General features: G+C 45.7%; 1 protein-coding gene across 1 annotated transcript; it reads right to left on the bottom strand.

Moving 5' to 3' along the window:
* Positions 1 to 775: 775 nt before the first annotated feature.
* Positions 776 to 2,889, bottom strand: LOC113896463 (carbonyl reductase [NADPH] 1-like). Its single transcript, XM_027548638.1, has 3 exons — positions 2,431 to 2,889; positions 1,650 to 1,757; positions 776 to 1,452 (listed from the first exon to the last, which is right to left on the bottom strand). Exons 1-3 carry the CDS (start codon positions 2,717 to 2,719, stop codon positions 989 to 991), a joined length of 861 nt encoding a protein of 286 aa, XP_027404439.1. The 5' UTR covers positions 2,720 to 2,889; the 3' UTR covers positions 776 to 988.
* Positions 2,890 to 13,515: the final 10,626 nt, after the last annotated feature.

Here is a 13,515-nt window from a genome sequence, read left to right as displayed (position 1 = left end):
AGTTCTCATTTTACAATTGAGGGGATACAGCAGATGTGGGATTTTGCTCAAGGTCACACAGGAAAGTTGCAGAGCCAGGCTTTTTTGGTTCAAGATGTTTATCTTGAAAGATTTTAAGTAGAAAGTTTAAAGCATAATAGTGGATACCCATGTGTCCTCCCAACTAGGTTCAGCTGTTATGCATATGTTACTCTAGTTATGTGTTCCACTTCTGTGTGTATTTTGCAGAACCATGCTAATGTTGTAGACCTCCTGACACCTCATCCCACAAAAATGACACATTCACGCTGAAGAGATTTGATAGCGATCTCTCATACCCACTCATACCCACCCATTCTCAGTTTTCCCCATTGTCTCAGATTCTCGTAGGATGTTATCTTTCATACCAGCACCCCCTCACATTTCACATTTACATTGCTTTTTTCCCCAATGAGTTTGTGTTTACAGGCACCAGAGCAGATGTTTTCCCTCACGGTGTGGTCCATGTTATACTAGAGGCTGGTCAGCTAAAGCTGGCAGACCCAATATGGCATGCTTGTTGGCTTATATATTGTCTCTGGCTACTTTCTTGGTAAAAGAGAGCAGGTGAACAGTTCTCACAGAGACCACTTGAACCTGAAAACTAAAAGTATTTCCCATCTGGCCCCACTGATGATAATTCTTTCCCCAAGTAGTACTCTCACTTTCCTTGACCTACATTTTGGTCTATTGGACTTCTGAACTGGTTCTGCATATAATCAGTTGGAACAAACAGACATTTATAAAGAACCATGTATTCATCTATTGATGTTTATTCTTTATTTGTCGTCCATTCTTCTTTTATTCCCTGGGATTACATAAGAAATCACAAAAGATCTCACAGAATAGTAGCCATTTCAAAGTGGCTTTGAAATTTACATAGACGTAGGCATGTTTGGTTTTTTTCATGGGGAGATGTTTTGAACACTGTGTTTTCTTAGTCTAATCAGGACAGGTAACCAAGTGGGGCCTATGGGTAGAACTCAGGCAAGAATTGCCATTTTGCAACTTTTTTCTCATGGACAAACTGTCCATGAGGCCCCTCGGCATCTGAGGGCAGAAGGGCCAAGTACATGGGGGTCTCTATTCCTTCTTCTAGGCTTTTGAAGGCTTTGGATCCCCCCATGTCGGTTCTCACCCACCCTGGGCAGCAGGCATTCAAGAGGATCTTGTCTCCTCCTCTCTGCTCACTCAGTTTCCTGGCTTGGATTCTGGACAGGGCCGTGATGCCGATTTTCGCCACTCCATATATATTATTATCTGGCCAGCCCTCCTTCCTGTGCACCCCGTTCTTTGTGTCTTCCACAAACTTGTTCATGAGCCCCACCAGCTCCTCCTCCGTGATGGTCTCACTTCTCAATTTCTGCTGCAGTTCAGGGCTGCAGCTTTCAAGAGCTTTGAAGCCCCATCCGCTAGACATGTTCACCACTCTGCCTAAAATGCAACACAAACCATTGTCTGGGAAGGTATGTATGAGAATAATGAACACCCAATTTGCTGAGATGTTGGACTTGATTCCCACTGGAGAGCCAGTTATCAATTTCCTATGGGATGTAGGGGATCTGGGAATTAGAGGCAGGTGGGCCTAGATCTTGTCAGAAACACTGCAGTTTGGGCTCAGTCAGACTCACCTTGGGGTTTCATTAGAGGCAGGAGTTCTGTGCATATATCCCGGGTCCCAAAAAAATTTGTTTTCATGGTCATTTCTGCCTTAATTGGAGTTGGCGTGGGATCACTAACTTTTAGGGCAAAAAACAAAACAGGATAAATAAATATAAGCCATACGGTAAAAATGCTTACTTGATACAGTATTTTTTCCTGTGAAATGTTTTAGTCTAAGAGGTGGGTGGAGTTAGTGAACAGTATTGTGCCAGTGGGAATTTTGCGGTTTGATATGTGCTCAGTCACTTAGTCCTGTCTGATTCTTTGCAACCCCATGAACTACAGCACTCCAGGCTCCTCTGCCCATGGGATTTTCCAGGCAAGAATACTGGAGTGGGTTGCCATTTCCTTCTCCAGGGAAGAAATCGGTTACAGTTTGATAATGCCGCGTATTTGTGTACGATGGCATCATCAGGGGAGGCTGAATGAAGACAGCTCACACTATCTCTCACTCTACCACTCTTTACAACTTTCTATTGGTTTCAAAGCAAGTTAAAGATTTACCCAACTGGTCCAAAGTTCAATGAAATCAATATTGTAAAAATCCTAGGCATTGTCCTTAACACTGATATCAAAGCTATTGCAAGGCCTTCTTGCTGGAAAAGCTTGTAATCTCGAAGGACTTGCTCTCCCTGTGACCTCCAGCCTAAGGCGGGGGTTCTAGATCCCACAGCAGAGGTTCAGGCAGTAGCCCCGCCCCGTCAGGCTCCCCGCACAGAGGCTGTAACCCTCTAGCTCCCACTCACTTACGCTGGAAGGCGATGGCCGCATTGTTGACCAGCACGTCGAGGCCCCCGTACTCCTTGCGCAGGAAGTCGCGCAGGGCGTGAATGCTCTGAAGGTCAGTGATGTCCAGCTGGTGGAAACGGGGGCTCAGGCCCTCAGCCTGCAGCTGCTGCACGGCCGCCCGACCCCGCGCCTCGTCCCGCGCCGTGAGCACCACGTCCCCTGGGAACCGCCGACACAGGTCGCGCACGATGGCAAAACCGAGGCCCTTGTTGGCCCCGGTGACCAGCGCTACGCGGGTGGAGGACGACATGGCCGGTGGGCAGGGCCCTTTGAATTAGAGCTGACAAGGCTGGAGACCCACGGGGTGGCGCGGCGTGGGACGTGGAGACCCGCCGCACTCCAGAAGGCAAAGAACTGTGTCCTGGGATCCAGTGCAGTGACTACTTTGAGAAGGAGGAGGCCCTGCCTTCTACCCGCTTAAGGAGGGATCAAATGTTATGTAAGGTTACTAAACACCACTTTTGGCTCCACCTCTTTCCGCGTGTACAGTATTCTCAGTCAAGCCAGGGCACCGCCCTGTTTTTTTCTTTAAAGTTTTTATTATATGTTGGAGCATTGGGCTTCCCTGGTGGCTCAAACGGTAAAGATTCTGCCTGCAGTGCTGGAGACCCGGGTTTGATCCCTGGCTTCGGAAGATCCCCTGGAGAGGGGAGTGGCTACCCATCCAGTGTGCTTGCCTGCGGAATCCCATGGACAGAGAAGCCGCCTGTGCTATCACCAACAAGGTGGCAAAAATGCTTCACAGAATTAGCAGCCACCTCCCAGTGAGAACCTGATGGGATACTTTGATTCTTTTTCCTTTCTTTTGTCTGTGTAGGGATATTTGCGACAGTGTAAGTGTCTGATTGGTAAACCTGGGATAGGAACATAATCAGCCCATGGGTACAGCTGTCAGTGAGTGCACACACAACTTTTCTCTCGAAAACAACCTGACTGGAGCCCCTCGGCATCCGAGGGCAAAAGAGCCAAGGGGTCTCTGCTCCTTCTTTTGGGGCTCTTAAGGCTTTGTGTCTGCCCCTACCCTTGTTGGTTCTCACCCATCCCGGGCAGCAGGCATTCAGGAGGATCTTGTCCCCTCCTCTCTGCTCACTCAGTTTCCTGGCGTGGATTCTGAACAGGACTGTGACTCCAATTTTCGTCACTCCATATGCGGTATCGCGCCAGCCCTCCTTCCTGTGCACCCCGTTCTTTGTGTCTTCCACAAACTTGTTCATGAGCCCCACCAGCTCCTCCTCCGTGATGGTCTCACTTTGAAACTTCTGCTGCAGTTCAGGGCTGCATTTCTTTAGAGAGTTGACACTGACAGAGCTGGATACATTCACCACTCTGCCTAAAATACAACACAAATCAGTCCATAGAAAGGCGAGCACGAGAAGGATGATACCCAGTTGGGACAGGCCTGACCTCTTGAAAGAGGACATTAGGGAAGGAAGGGAATGTATTTTGGGAGGGGGTTGCTCAAAGGGTTTTATCTTTTTTATTATTATAAGTAACAACATGTTACTTCTAATGTTTTTAAAAATTAAGCTACATCTAATTATTTTAGAAATTACCAGAATGAACTATTTCACTCAAACTCAATAAATAAGTCATGACCAGAGGAAGAAGTCTGTGAACCTATTACCCAGCATGACTTGTGAAAATTATTTTCAAAACTGAACTATTTAAAATCTCTGGAAATGGTCCTGAGTGTGTGCAGCAAATGAAGAAACATTTTTTTCCAGACTATCTCCAATAACTCAGGTGAGAACAGAAAGAATCTATTTCAACCATGACTGCTCCTTCCTTTCCTCCTTTCTGACCGTAGCAATGGAAACTTCACTCTGGGATGGTGCATCTGAGATGCAGGACTCCCTCCCTGCCAAGGGGCTGTGGTATCTTCTCACCATGAGGATGACATCACATTTCTCATCCTGTTCCTCAGCTACCTGCTGCAGAGGTTCAGTTCCTGGCAAGTGTATCTAGGAGGTTAGGACTTCCTTCTCCAACCCAGCCCTCACTTGTGGGACCAAGGCTCTACCTTGGGCTGGGCATCCTGAGAATGCTGGAGCCTGGACTGCCCTTGTTTGTGAGGCAGAAGTAGCATGCAAAGGGAAGTAACATGCTGGGAAGACCAGGGGCTACAGCGCCCTCTCCCAGCTCCTAACACAGGAGTGTCATTGAAAGAAAAGTGAGAGGGTAACAGGTAGGAGGGTAACAATAAAGGAAAGAAATGGTATGGACCTAACAAAAGCAGAAGATATTAAGAAGAGGTGGCAAGAACACACAGCAGAACTGTACAAAAAAGATCTTCACAACTCAGATAATCACGATGGTGTGATCACTCACCTAAAGCCAGACATTCTGAATGTGAAGTCAAGTGGGCCTTAAGAATAATCACTAGCAACAAAGCTAGCGGAGGTGATGGCATTCCAGTTGAGCTATTTCAAATCCTAACAGATGATGCTGTGAAAGTGCTGCACTCAATATGCCAGCAAATTTGGAAAACTCAGCAGTGGCCACAGGACTGGAAAAGGTCAGTTTTCATTCCAATCCCAAAGAAAGGAAATGCCAAATGTTCAAACTACCACACAATTGCACTCATCTCACATGCTAGCAAAGTAATGCTCAAAATTCTCCAAGCCAGGCTTCAACAGTATGTGAACCCTGAACCTCCAGATGTTCCAGCTGGTTTTAGAAAAGGCAGAGGAACCAGAGATCAAATTGCCAACATCCGCTGGATCATCAGAAAAGCAAGAGAATTCCAGACAAATATCTATTTCTGCTTTATTGACTATGCCTTTGACTGTGTGGTTCACAACAAACTGGAAAATTCTTCAAGAGATGGGAATACCAGACCACCTGACCTGCCTCTTGAGAAATCTGTATGCAGGTCAGGAAGCAACAGTTAGAACTGGGCATGGAACAACAGACTGGTTCCAATTGGGAAAAGAGTATGTCAAGGCTCTATATTGTTACCCTTTGTATTTAATTTCTATGCAGAGTACATCATGAGAAATCCTGGGCTGGATGAAGCACAAGCTGGAATCAAGGATGTCGGGAGAAATATCAATAACCTTCATATGCAGATGACACCATCATTATGGCAGAAAGTGAAGAAGAAAGAGCCTCTTGATGAAAGTGAAAGAGGAGAGTGAAAAAGTTGGCTTAAAGCTCAACATTAAGAAAATTAAGATCACAGCATCCGGTCCCATCACTTCATGGCAAATAGATGGAGAAACAGTGGAAACAGTGGTGGTTTAGTCACTAAGTCGTGTCAGACTCTTGGGATCCCATGGACTGTAGCCTGCCAGGTTCCTCTGTCCATGGGATTTTCCAGGCAAGGATACTGGAGTGGGTTGCCATTTCCTTCTCCAGGGGATCTTCCCCACCCAGGAATTGAACCCGAGTCTCCTGTATTACAGGCAGATGATTTACCAAGTGAGCTATGAGGGAAGTCCCACTGCAGAAACAGTGGCACACTTTATTTTCTTGGGCTCCAAAATCACTGCAGATGGTGACTGCAGCCATGAAATTAAAAGACGCTTACTCCTTGGAAGAAAAGTTATGACCAACCTAGACAGAATATTAAAAAGCAGAGACATTACTTTGCCAACAAAGGTCCTTCTACTCAAGGCTATGGTTTTTCCGGTAGTCATGTATGGATGTGAGAGTTCGACTATAAAGAAAGCCGGGCGCAGAAGAACTGATGCTTTTGAACTGTGGTGTTGGAGAAGACTCTTGAGAGTCCCTTGCACTGCAAGGAGATCCAACCAGTCCATCCTAAAGGAGATCAGTCCTGAATATTCATTGGTAGGACTGATGTTGAAGCTGAAACTCCAATACTTTGGCCACTTGATGCGACGAACTGACTCATTTGAAAAGACCCTGATGCTGGGAAAGATTGAGGGCAGGAGGACAAGGGGACACCAGAGGATGAGATGGTTGGATGGCATCACTGACTCAATGGATGTGAATTTGAGTAAACTCTGGGAGTTGGTGATGGACAGGGAGGCCTGGCATGCTGCAGTCCACGGGGTGGCAGAGTCGGACATGACTGAGAGACTGAACTGAACAGGTAGAAAGGCCAGAAATCCCCAAGTGGTAAGAGGAAACAAATTGCAAGTGGCAGACGTTCTTTTTCCTTTACAGAAAATAAGAGGCATCTTTTAATTCTGTGCTGAGGACACCTGGTTCTCCCTTGAGGTAACCAACGTGTTTTTCTTATGGAAATGTTTTTCTTTTTTTTTTGGAAATGTTTTTCTTAAGCTGTGTGAATAAAACTATGTATTTGCTTTGGAATTTACCTTTCTTCAAATGGTGCCGCCTTAGGCCAGTACTGGAGGGGGTTGGGGCAGGGGGGGCGAGGGGGGGCAGGGGGGCCGGGGGGATGACGCACCTCTTGCCATGCTATCTCAAAAGTGCATACTGTGGGGTAGCGGCCTGGTGAAACTCCCGCAGCCTTGAGGCATCTGTCATATCTGATTAATAGCTTGCTAAGAGACAAAACACCTTGTGAAAAACTAGCAAGACAGCACTCTTTCTGTCCCCTTCTGAGTCTATGTCAAAAGCTTGCACCATCTCTATTATACTTTAATAAGACTTTGCGACATAAGAAGCTCCAGGTATCAAGCCTCCTCTCTGACCTGAATTCATATCCTCTCCTGGGGAGGTCAGGAATCCAGGCATAACACATGGCTCACAGCAGCAACCTTTCAGAAGGGTCACCATCCCTGCCCCCACCTTCAGACCTGTGGCTTAGAGATTTAGCACAAGAAAGGGGAAAAGATAGGACATAAAAACCAAGAGGCCCAAAGTTCCTCCAAAAGGATGGGATTTCTTTGAACCAGAGTGTGGGGGCTTCCCAGGTGGCTCTAGTGGTAAAGAACCGGCCTGCCAAAGCAGGAGACATTAGAGTCTCGGGTTGGATCCATGAGTGGGGAAGATTCCCTGGAGGAGGGCATGGCAACACACTTTAGTATTCTAGCCTGGAGCATCCTGTGGATGGTGGTTAACAAAAAAGACCTAAATGCAGGGACACATTGCATTCATGAGTTGACAGACTCAGGTAAAATGTCAAGTTTCCTCATATTGCTGTATGATTTAATGGAATTTAAATCAAAATCTCAGAAAGTTTTTTTTTATACATACAGACTAACATTTGAAAATTTATGTGCAATTGCAAAAGAACTGCTGCTGCTGCTAAGTTGCTTCAGTCGTGTCCGACTCTGTGTGACCCCATAGACGGTAGCCCACCAGGCTCCCCCGTCCCTGGATTCTCCAGGCAAGAACACTGGAGTGGGTTGCCATTTGCTTCTCCAATCTGTGAAAGTGAAAAGTGAAAGTGAAGTCTGTCAGTCGTGTCTGACTCTTAGCGACCTCATGGAGTGCAGCCCACCAGGCTCCTCTGCCCATGAGATTTTCCAGGCAAGAAAACTGGAGTGGGGTGCCATTGCCTTCTACGGCAAAAGAACTTAAATAGCCAAAATATTTTTGGAAAAGAGATATAGTCAAGAATTATTATGATGCTAGAATAATCTTGACGTGGTACACAATCAAGAGAGAGGCACACTTCTGTAAAATATCAATTGCCTATAATTTTGTGGTCAATTTTATTTTAAAAAGTCTTTTTAACAAACGGAGTTGAAAAAATTGGACATTTAGGATATCTACCATAGATAAATGAAATTTTATTGTTACATGAAAACCCATGCACAGATGTTTATAGCAGCTCTGTTAATAATTTCCAAAAGCTAGAAGTAACTTAGATGTTGAACATAGTCCTGTTACAGCCTGGCTAATGGCTGAGAGCTCAGAATTCACAAAAGCAGGGGCCACTATGATATCAGAAGGGGACGACAGAGGATGAGATGGTTGGATGGCATCACGGACTCAATGGACATGAGTTTGAGCAGACTGCGGGAGATGGTGAAGGACAGAGAAGCCTGGCGTGCTGCAGTTCATGGAGTCACAAAGAGTCGGACAGGACTGAGTGACTGAACAACAACAGCTATGATATCAAAAACTGGGTCTATTCATGAGGAAAGGGAGGAGAAGATTAGGAAGAGGGGTGGGAGGGTGATGAAACCTAAACCATTACTTTTATTTCTGAACACTTAATGATATCATTTTTATATTCACTTAAAATGTACATAAATGGCTTCATACTCTTAACTGTACTACTGTACTTTCTGTCCAAGGCCCATTTTCTTTCTTTGAGTGAAAAAGCAAAAAAAGTGAAAGCTGTGCTAAAAAGCAATTAGGAAGAGACTGGTAGCTTTGACTAAATCATTTGCATCAGTAAGTTTGCTAGAGAAAGTTAAGGATAAGAGCCCTTTTTGGTTCAGAACAGACCACAAAAGTACCCTTCAAAAGAGCCTGAATTAACTTAGATTAAAGTCAATCTGTGGAGCAATTTATGCTGTGCATGTGTGTGTTAAGTGGCTTCAGTAATGTCCAACTCTGTGTGACCCTATGGACTATAGCCTGCCAGGCTCCTTTGTCCATGGGATTCTCCAGGCAAGAATCCTGGAATGAGTTGCCATGCCCTTCTCCAGGGAATCTTCCTGTCCCAGGGATCAAACCCATGTTGTTTATGTGTCCTGCTGGTTCTTGAACACAAGTGCCACCTGGGAAGCAGTTACTTTTTCACATGTCTTCCATCTGCACAGTAGCAAAAAAAGCTATTAACTTGTAGGTTGGTTATAATCAATAATCAAATGACAGTCTCTTTTTTATTCGGTATTAGCTAGTCTACCTCAATGGTGAAAATACCAACCTAGGAAGCTTGACCAGGAGATCCAAAGGTCTGTCCAGATAATAGACTCCTGAATGTTCCTGCTTCCTCTTCCCAACGTGTTCCATGCCAGCCCTGCCCACTGACCAGGTCCCCAGGGACTGGAGTCAGTCACCTGGAGCCCTCTCCTTGCACCCCACCCCCCTAAGCTCGGTGAGACTGTAGACTCCTCAAGCAGAATCACACCCTGGATTAAGTCATAATAAGATGATCCACTTAAATTCAGTGGTTTTAGACTTAAATTGAAGAAAGTAGGGGAAACCACTTAGCTCAGACGGTAAAGCGTCTGCCTACCATGTGGGAGACCTGGGTTCAATCCCTGAGTCAAGAAGATCCTCTGGAGAAGGAAATGGCAACCCACTCCAGTATTCTTGCCTGGAATATCCCATGGATGGAGGAGCCTGGTAGGCTACAGTTCATGGGGTCACAGAGAGTTGGACAGGACTGAGTGACTTCACTTTACTTTTACTTACTTAGGGAAAACCACTAGACCATTCAGGTATGACCTAAATCAAATCCCTTATGATTATACAGTGCAAGTGAGAAATAGATTTAAGGGACTCGATCTGACAGATAGAGTGCCTGATGAACTATGGACGGAGTTTCGTGACATTATACAGGAGACAGGGAGCAAGACCATCCCCATGGAAAAGAAATGCAAAAAAGCAAAATGGCTGTCTGTAAAGGCCTTACAAATAGCTGTGAAAAGTAGTGAAGCAAAAAGCAAAGGAGAAAAGGAAAGATATAAGCATCTGAATGCAGAGTTCCAAAGAATAGCAAGGAGAGATAAGAAACCCTCCTCAGATGTACAAGCTGGTTTTAGAAACAGCAGAGGAACCAGAGATCAAATTACCAACATCCTCTGGATCATCGAAAAAGCAAGAGAGTTCCAGAAAAAATCTATTTCTGCTTTATTGACTAAAGCAAAGCCTTTGATTGTGTAGATCAAAGTAAACTGTGGAAAATTCTGAAAGAGATGCGAATACCAGACCACCTTACCTGCCTCTTGAGAAACCTGTATGCAAGTCAGGAAGCAACAGTTAGAACAACAGACTGGTTCCAAATAGGAAAAGGAGTATGTCAAGGCTGTATATTGTCATCCTGCTTATTTCACTTATATTCAGCGTACATCATGAGAAATGCTGGGCTGGATGAAGCTCAAGCTGGAATCAAGTTTGCCAGGAAAAATACCAATAATCTCAGACATCCAGATGACACCACGCTTATGGCAGAAAGTGAAGAAGAACTAAAGAGCCTTTTGATGAAAGTGAAAGAGGAGAGTGAAAAAGTTGGCTTAAAGCTCAACATTCAGAAAATGAAGATCATGGCCTCTGGTCCCATCACTTCATGGGAAATAGATGGGGAAACAATGGAAACAGTGTCAGGCTTTATTATTTTGGGCTCCAAAATCACTGCAGATGATGATTGTAGCCATGAAATTATAAGACGCTTACTCCTTGGAAGAAAAGTTATGACCAACCTAGATAGCATATTGTAAAGCAGAGACATTACTTTGCCAACAAAGGTCCGTCTAGTCAAGGCTATGGTTTTCCCAGTGGTCATGAATGGATGTGAGAGTTGGACCGTGAAGAAAGCTGAGTGCCGAAGAATTGATGCTTTTAAACTGTGGTGTTGGAGAAGACTCTTGAGAGTCCCTTGGACTTCAAGGAGATCCAACCTGTCCATCCTAAAGGAGATCAGTCTTGGGTGTTCACTGGAAGGACTGATGCTGAAGCTCAAACTCCAATACTTTGGCCACCTCATGTGAAGAGCTGACTCATTCGAAAAGACTCTGATGCTGGGAGGGATTGAGGGCAGGAGGAGAAGGGGATGAGAGAGGATGAGATGGCTGGATGGCATCACCGACTTGATGGACGTGAGTTTGAGCAAGCTCCGGGAGTTGGTGATGTACAGGGCAGCCTGGCATGCTGGAATTCATGGGCTGGCAAAGAGTCGGACATGACTGAGCGACTGAACTGAACTGAACTGAAAATGATCCACTATAGCTTTCCCTACACAACAGAAGACTTCTCCCCTGTCAAAAGGCAAGTAAATCTTGCACTCACCTGAGAATAGACTCTGTACTTAAATTTCCATGTACTCTAAGCCTTAGTGAGGCAAGATAAAGTGTTAAAAGGAGGCTGCCTTAGCAAACCCAGAGAGTATTCATTCTTCCTTCTGGAAAAAGCCCAAACACAGCAAGGAACAGCCAGTTAAGAAAGAAGAGTAGTCATGCAGGAGTCATCAGCCCAAGGTCCAAGAGGCAGACAGGGACAACGTTCAGCTGACACAGGGAACTCCACAGCTGCCCTCAAGTGTTGGGATGGCTGGAGAGTCTCATGACATGCTAAGGAGTGGACTCCTGAGCTCCTAGTGAGCCAAGTCTTAGAAGTGGTAGAACTTTCCAGGAGGACCAGACAGGGAAACAGGGAAGAAGCTGAGTGTAACTTGTAAACACGTCTACTGATCCCTAGGATGACTCTTAATCTTTCTAAAAGAATCCGTTCAATGGGTGTGGTTCCCCTCCTGGCCCCTTGAAAGTGAAAGTGAAAGTAAGCTCAGTCATGTCCAACTCTGTGACCCAGTGACTGCATCCCGCCAGGCTCTTCTGTCCATGGAATTCTCCAGGCAAGAATACTGGAGTGGCTTGCTATTTCCTTCTCCAGCGGATCTTCCCTATCCAGGAATTGAACCCTGGTCTCCTGCACTGCAGGCAGATGATTTACCAAGTGAACTATGAGGGAAGTCCCACTGCAGAAACAGTGGCACACTTTATTTTCTTGGGCTCCAAAATCACTGCAGATGGTGACTGCAGCCATGAAATTAAAAGACGCTTACTCCTTGGAAGAAAAGTTATGACCAACCTAGACAGAATATTAAAAAGCAGAGACATTACTTTGCCAACAAAGGTCCTTCTACTCAAGGCTATGGTTTTTCCGGTAGTCATGTATGGATGTGAGAGTTCGACTATAAAGAAAGCCGGGCGCAGAACTGATGCTTTTGAACTGTGGTGTTGGAGAAGACTCTTGAGAGTCCCTTGCACTGCAAGGAGATCCAACCAGTCCATCCTAAAGGAGATCAGTCCTGAATATTCATTGGTAGGACTGATGTTGAAGCTGAAACTCCAATACTTTGGCCACTTGATGCGACGAACTGACTCATTTGAAAAGACCCTGATGCTGGGAAAGATTGAGGGCAGGAGGACAAGGGGACACCAGAGGATGAGATGGTTGGATGGCATCACCGACTCAATGGACGTGAGTTTGAGTAAACTCTGGGAGTTGGTGATGGACAGGGAGGCCTGGCGTGCTGCAGTCCACGGGGTGGCAGAGTCGGACATGACTGAGAGACTGAACTGAAAAGGTAGAAAGGCCAGAAGTGCCCAGGTGGTAAGAGTAAACAAACTGCAAGTGGCAGGCATTTTTTTCTTCTCTACAGAAAATAAGAGGCATCTTTTAATTCTGTGCTGAGGACACCTGGTTCTGCCTTGAGGTAACCAACGTGTTTTTCTTATGGAAATGTTTTTCTTAAGCTGTGTGAATAAAACGATGTATTTGCCTCGGAATGAATTTGCCTTTTCCTCAAAAGGTGCCGCCTGTTGCCAGTGCGGGGGAGCAAGGGGGCGGGGATGACGTACCTCCTGCCATGCTATCTCAAAAGCGCATACTGTGGGGTAGGGGCCTGGTGAAACTCCTGCAGCCTTGAGGCATCTCTCTTATCTGATTAATAGCTTGCTAAGAGACAAAACACCTTGCGAAAAACTAGCAAGACAGCACTCTTTCTGTCCCCTTCTGAGTCTATGTCAAAAGCTTGCACCATCTCTATTATACTTTAATAAGACTTTGCGACATAAGAAGCTCCAGGTATCAAGCCTCCTCTCTGACCTGAATTCAAATCCTCTCCTGGGGAGGTCAGGAATCCAGGCATAACACATGGCTCACAGCAGCAACCTTTCAGAAGGGTCACCATCCCTGCCCCCACCTTCAGACCTGTGGCTTAGAGATTTAGCACAAGAAAGGGGAAAAGATAGGACATAAAAACCAAGAGGCCCAAAGTTCCTCCAAAAGGATGGGATTTCTTTGAACCAGAGTGTGGGGGCTTCCCAGGTGGCTCTAGTGGTAAAGAACCGGCCTACCAAAGCAGGAGACATTAGAGTCTCGGGTTGGATCCATGAGTGGGGAAGGTCCCCTGGAGGAGGGCATGGCAACCCACTTTAGTATTCTAGCCTGGAGCATCCCGTGGATGGTGGTAAAATAAAAACACCTAAATGG

Source organism: Bos indicus x Bos taurus, chromosome 1, assembly GCF_003369695.1.
Source record: "Bos indicus x Bos taurus breed Angus x Brahman F1 hybrid chromosome 1, Bos_hybrid_MaternalHap_v2.0, whole genome shotgun sequence".
Taxonomy (NCBI): domain Eukaryota; kingdom Metazoa; phylum Chordata; class Mammalia; order Artiodactyla; family Bovidae; genus Bos; species Bos indicus x Bos taurus.
The sequence above is the reverse complement of the archived record's forward strand: the minus strand, read 5'-3'. Positions and strand labels throughout refer to the sequence as shown.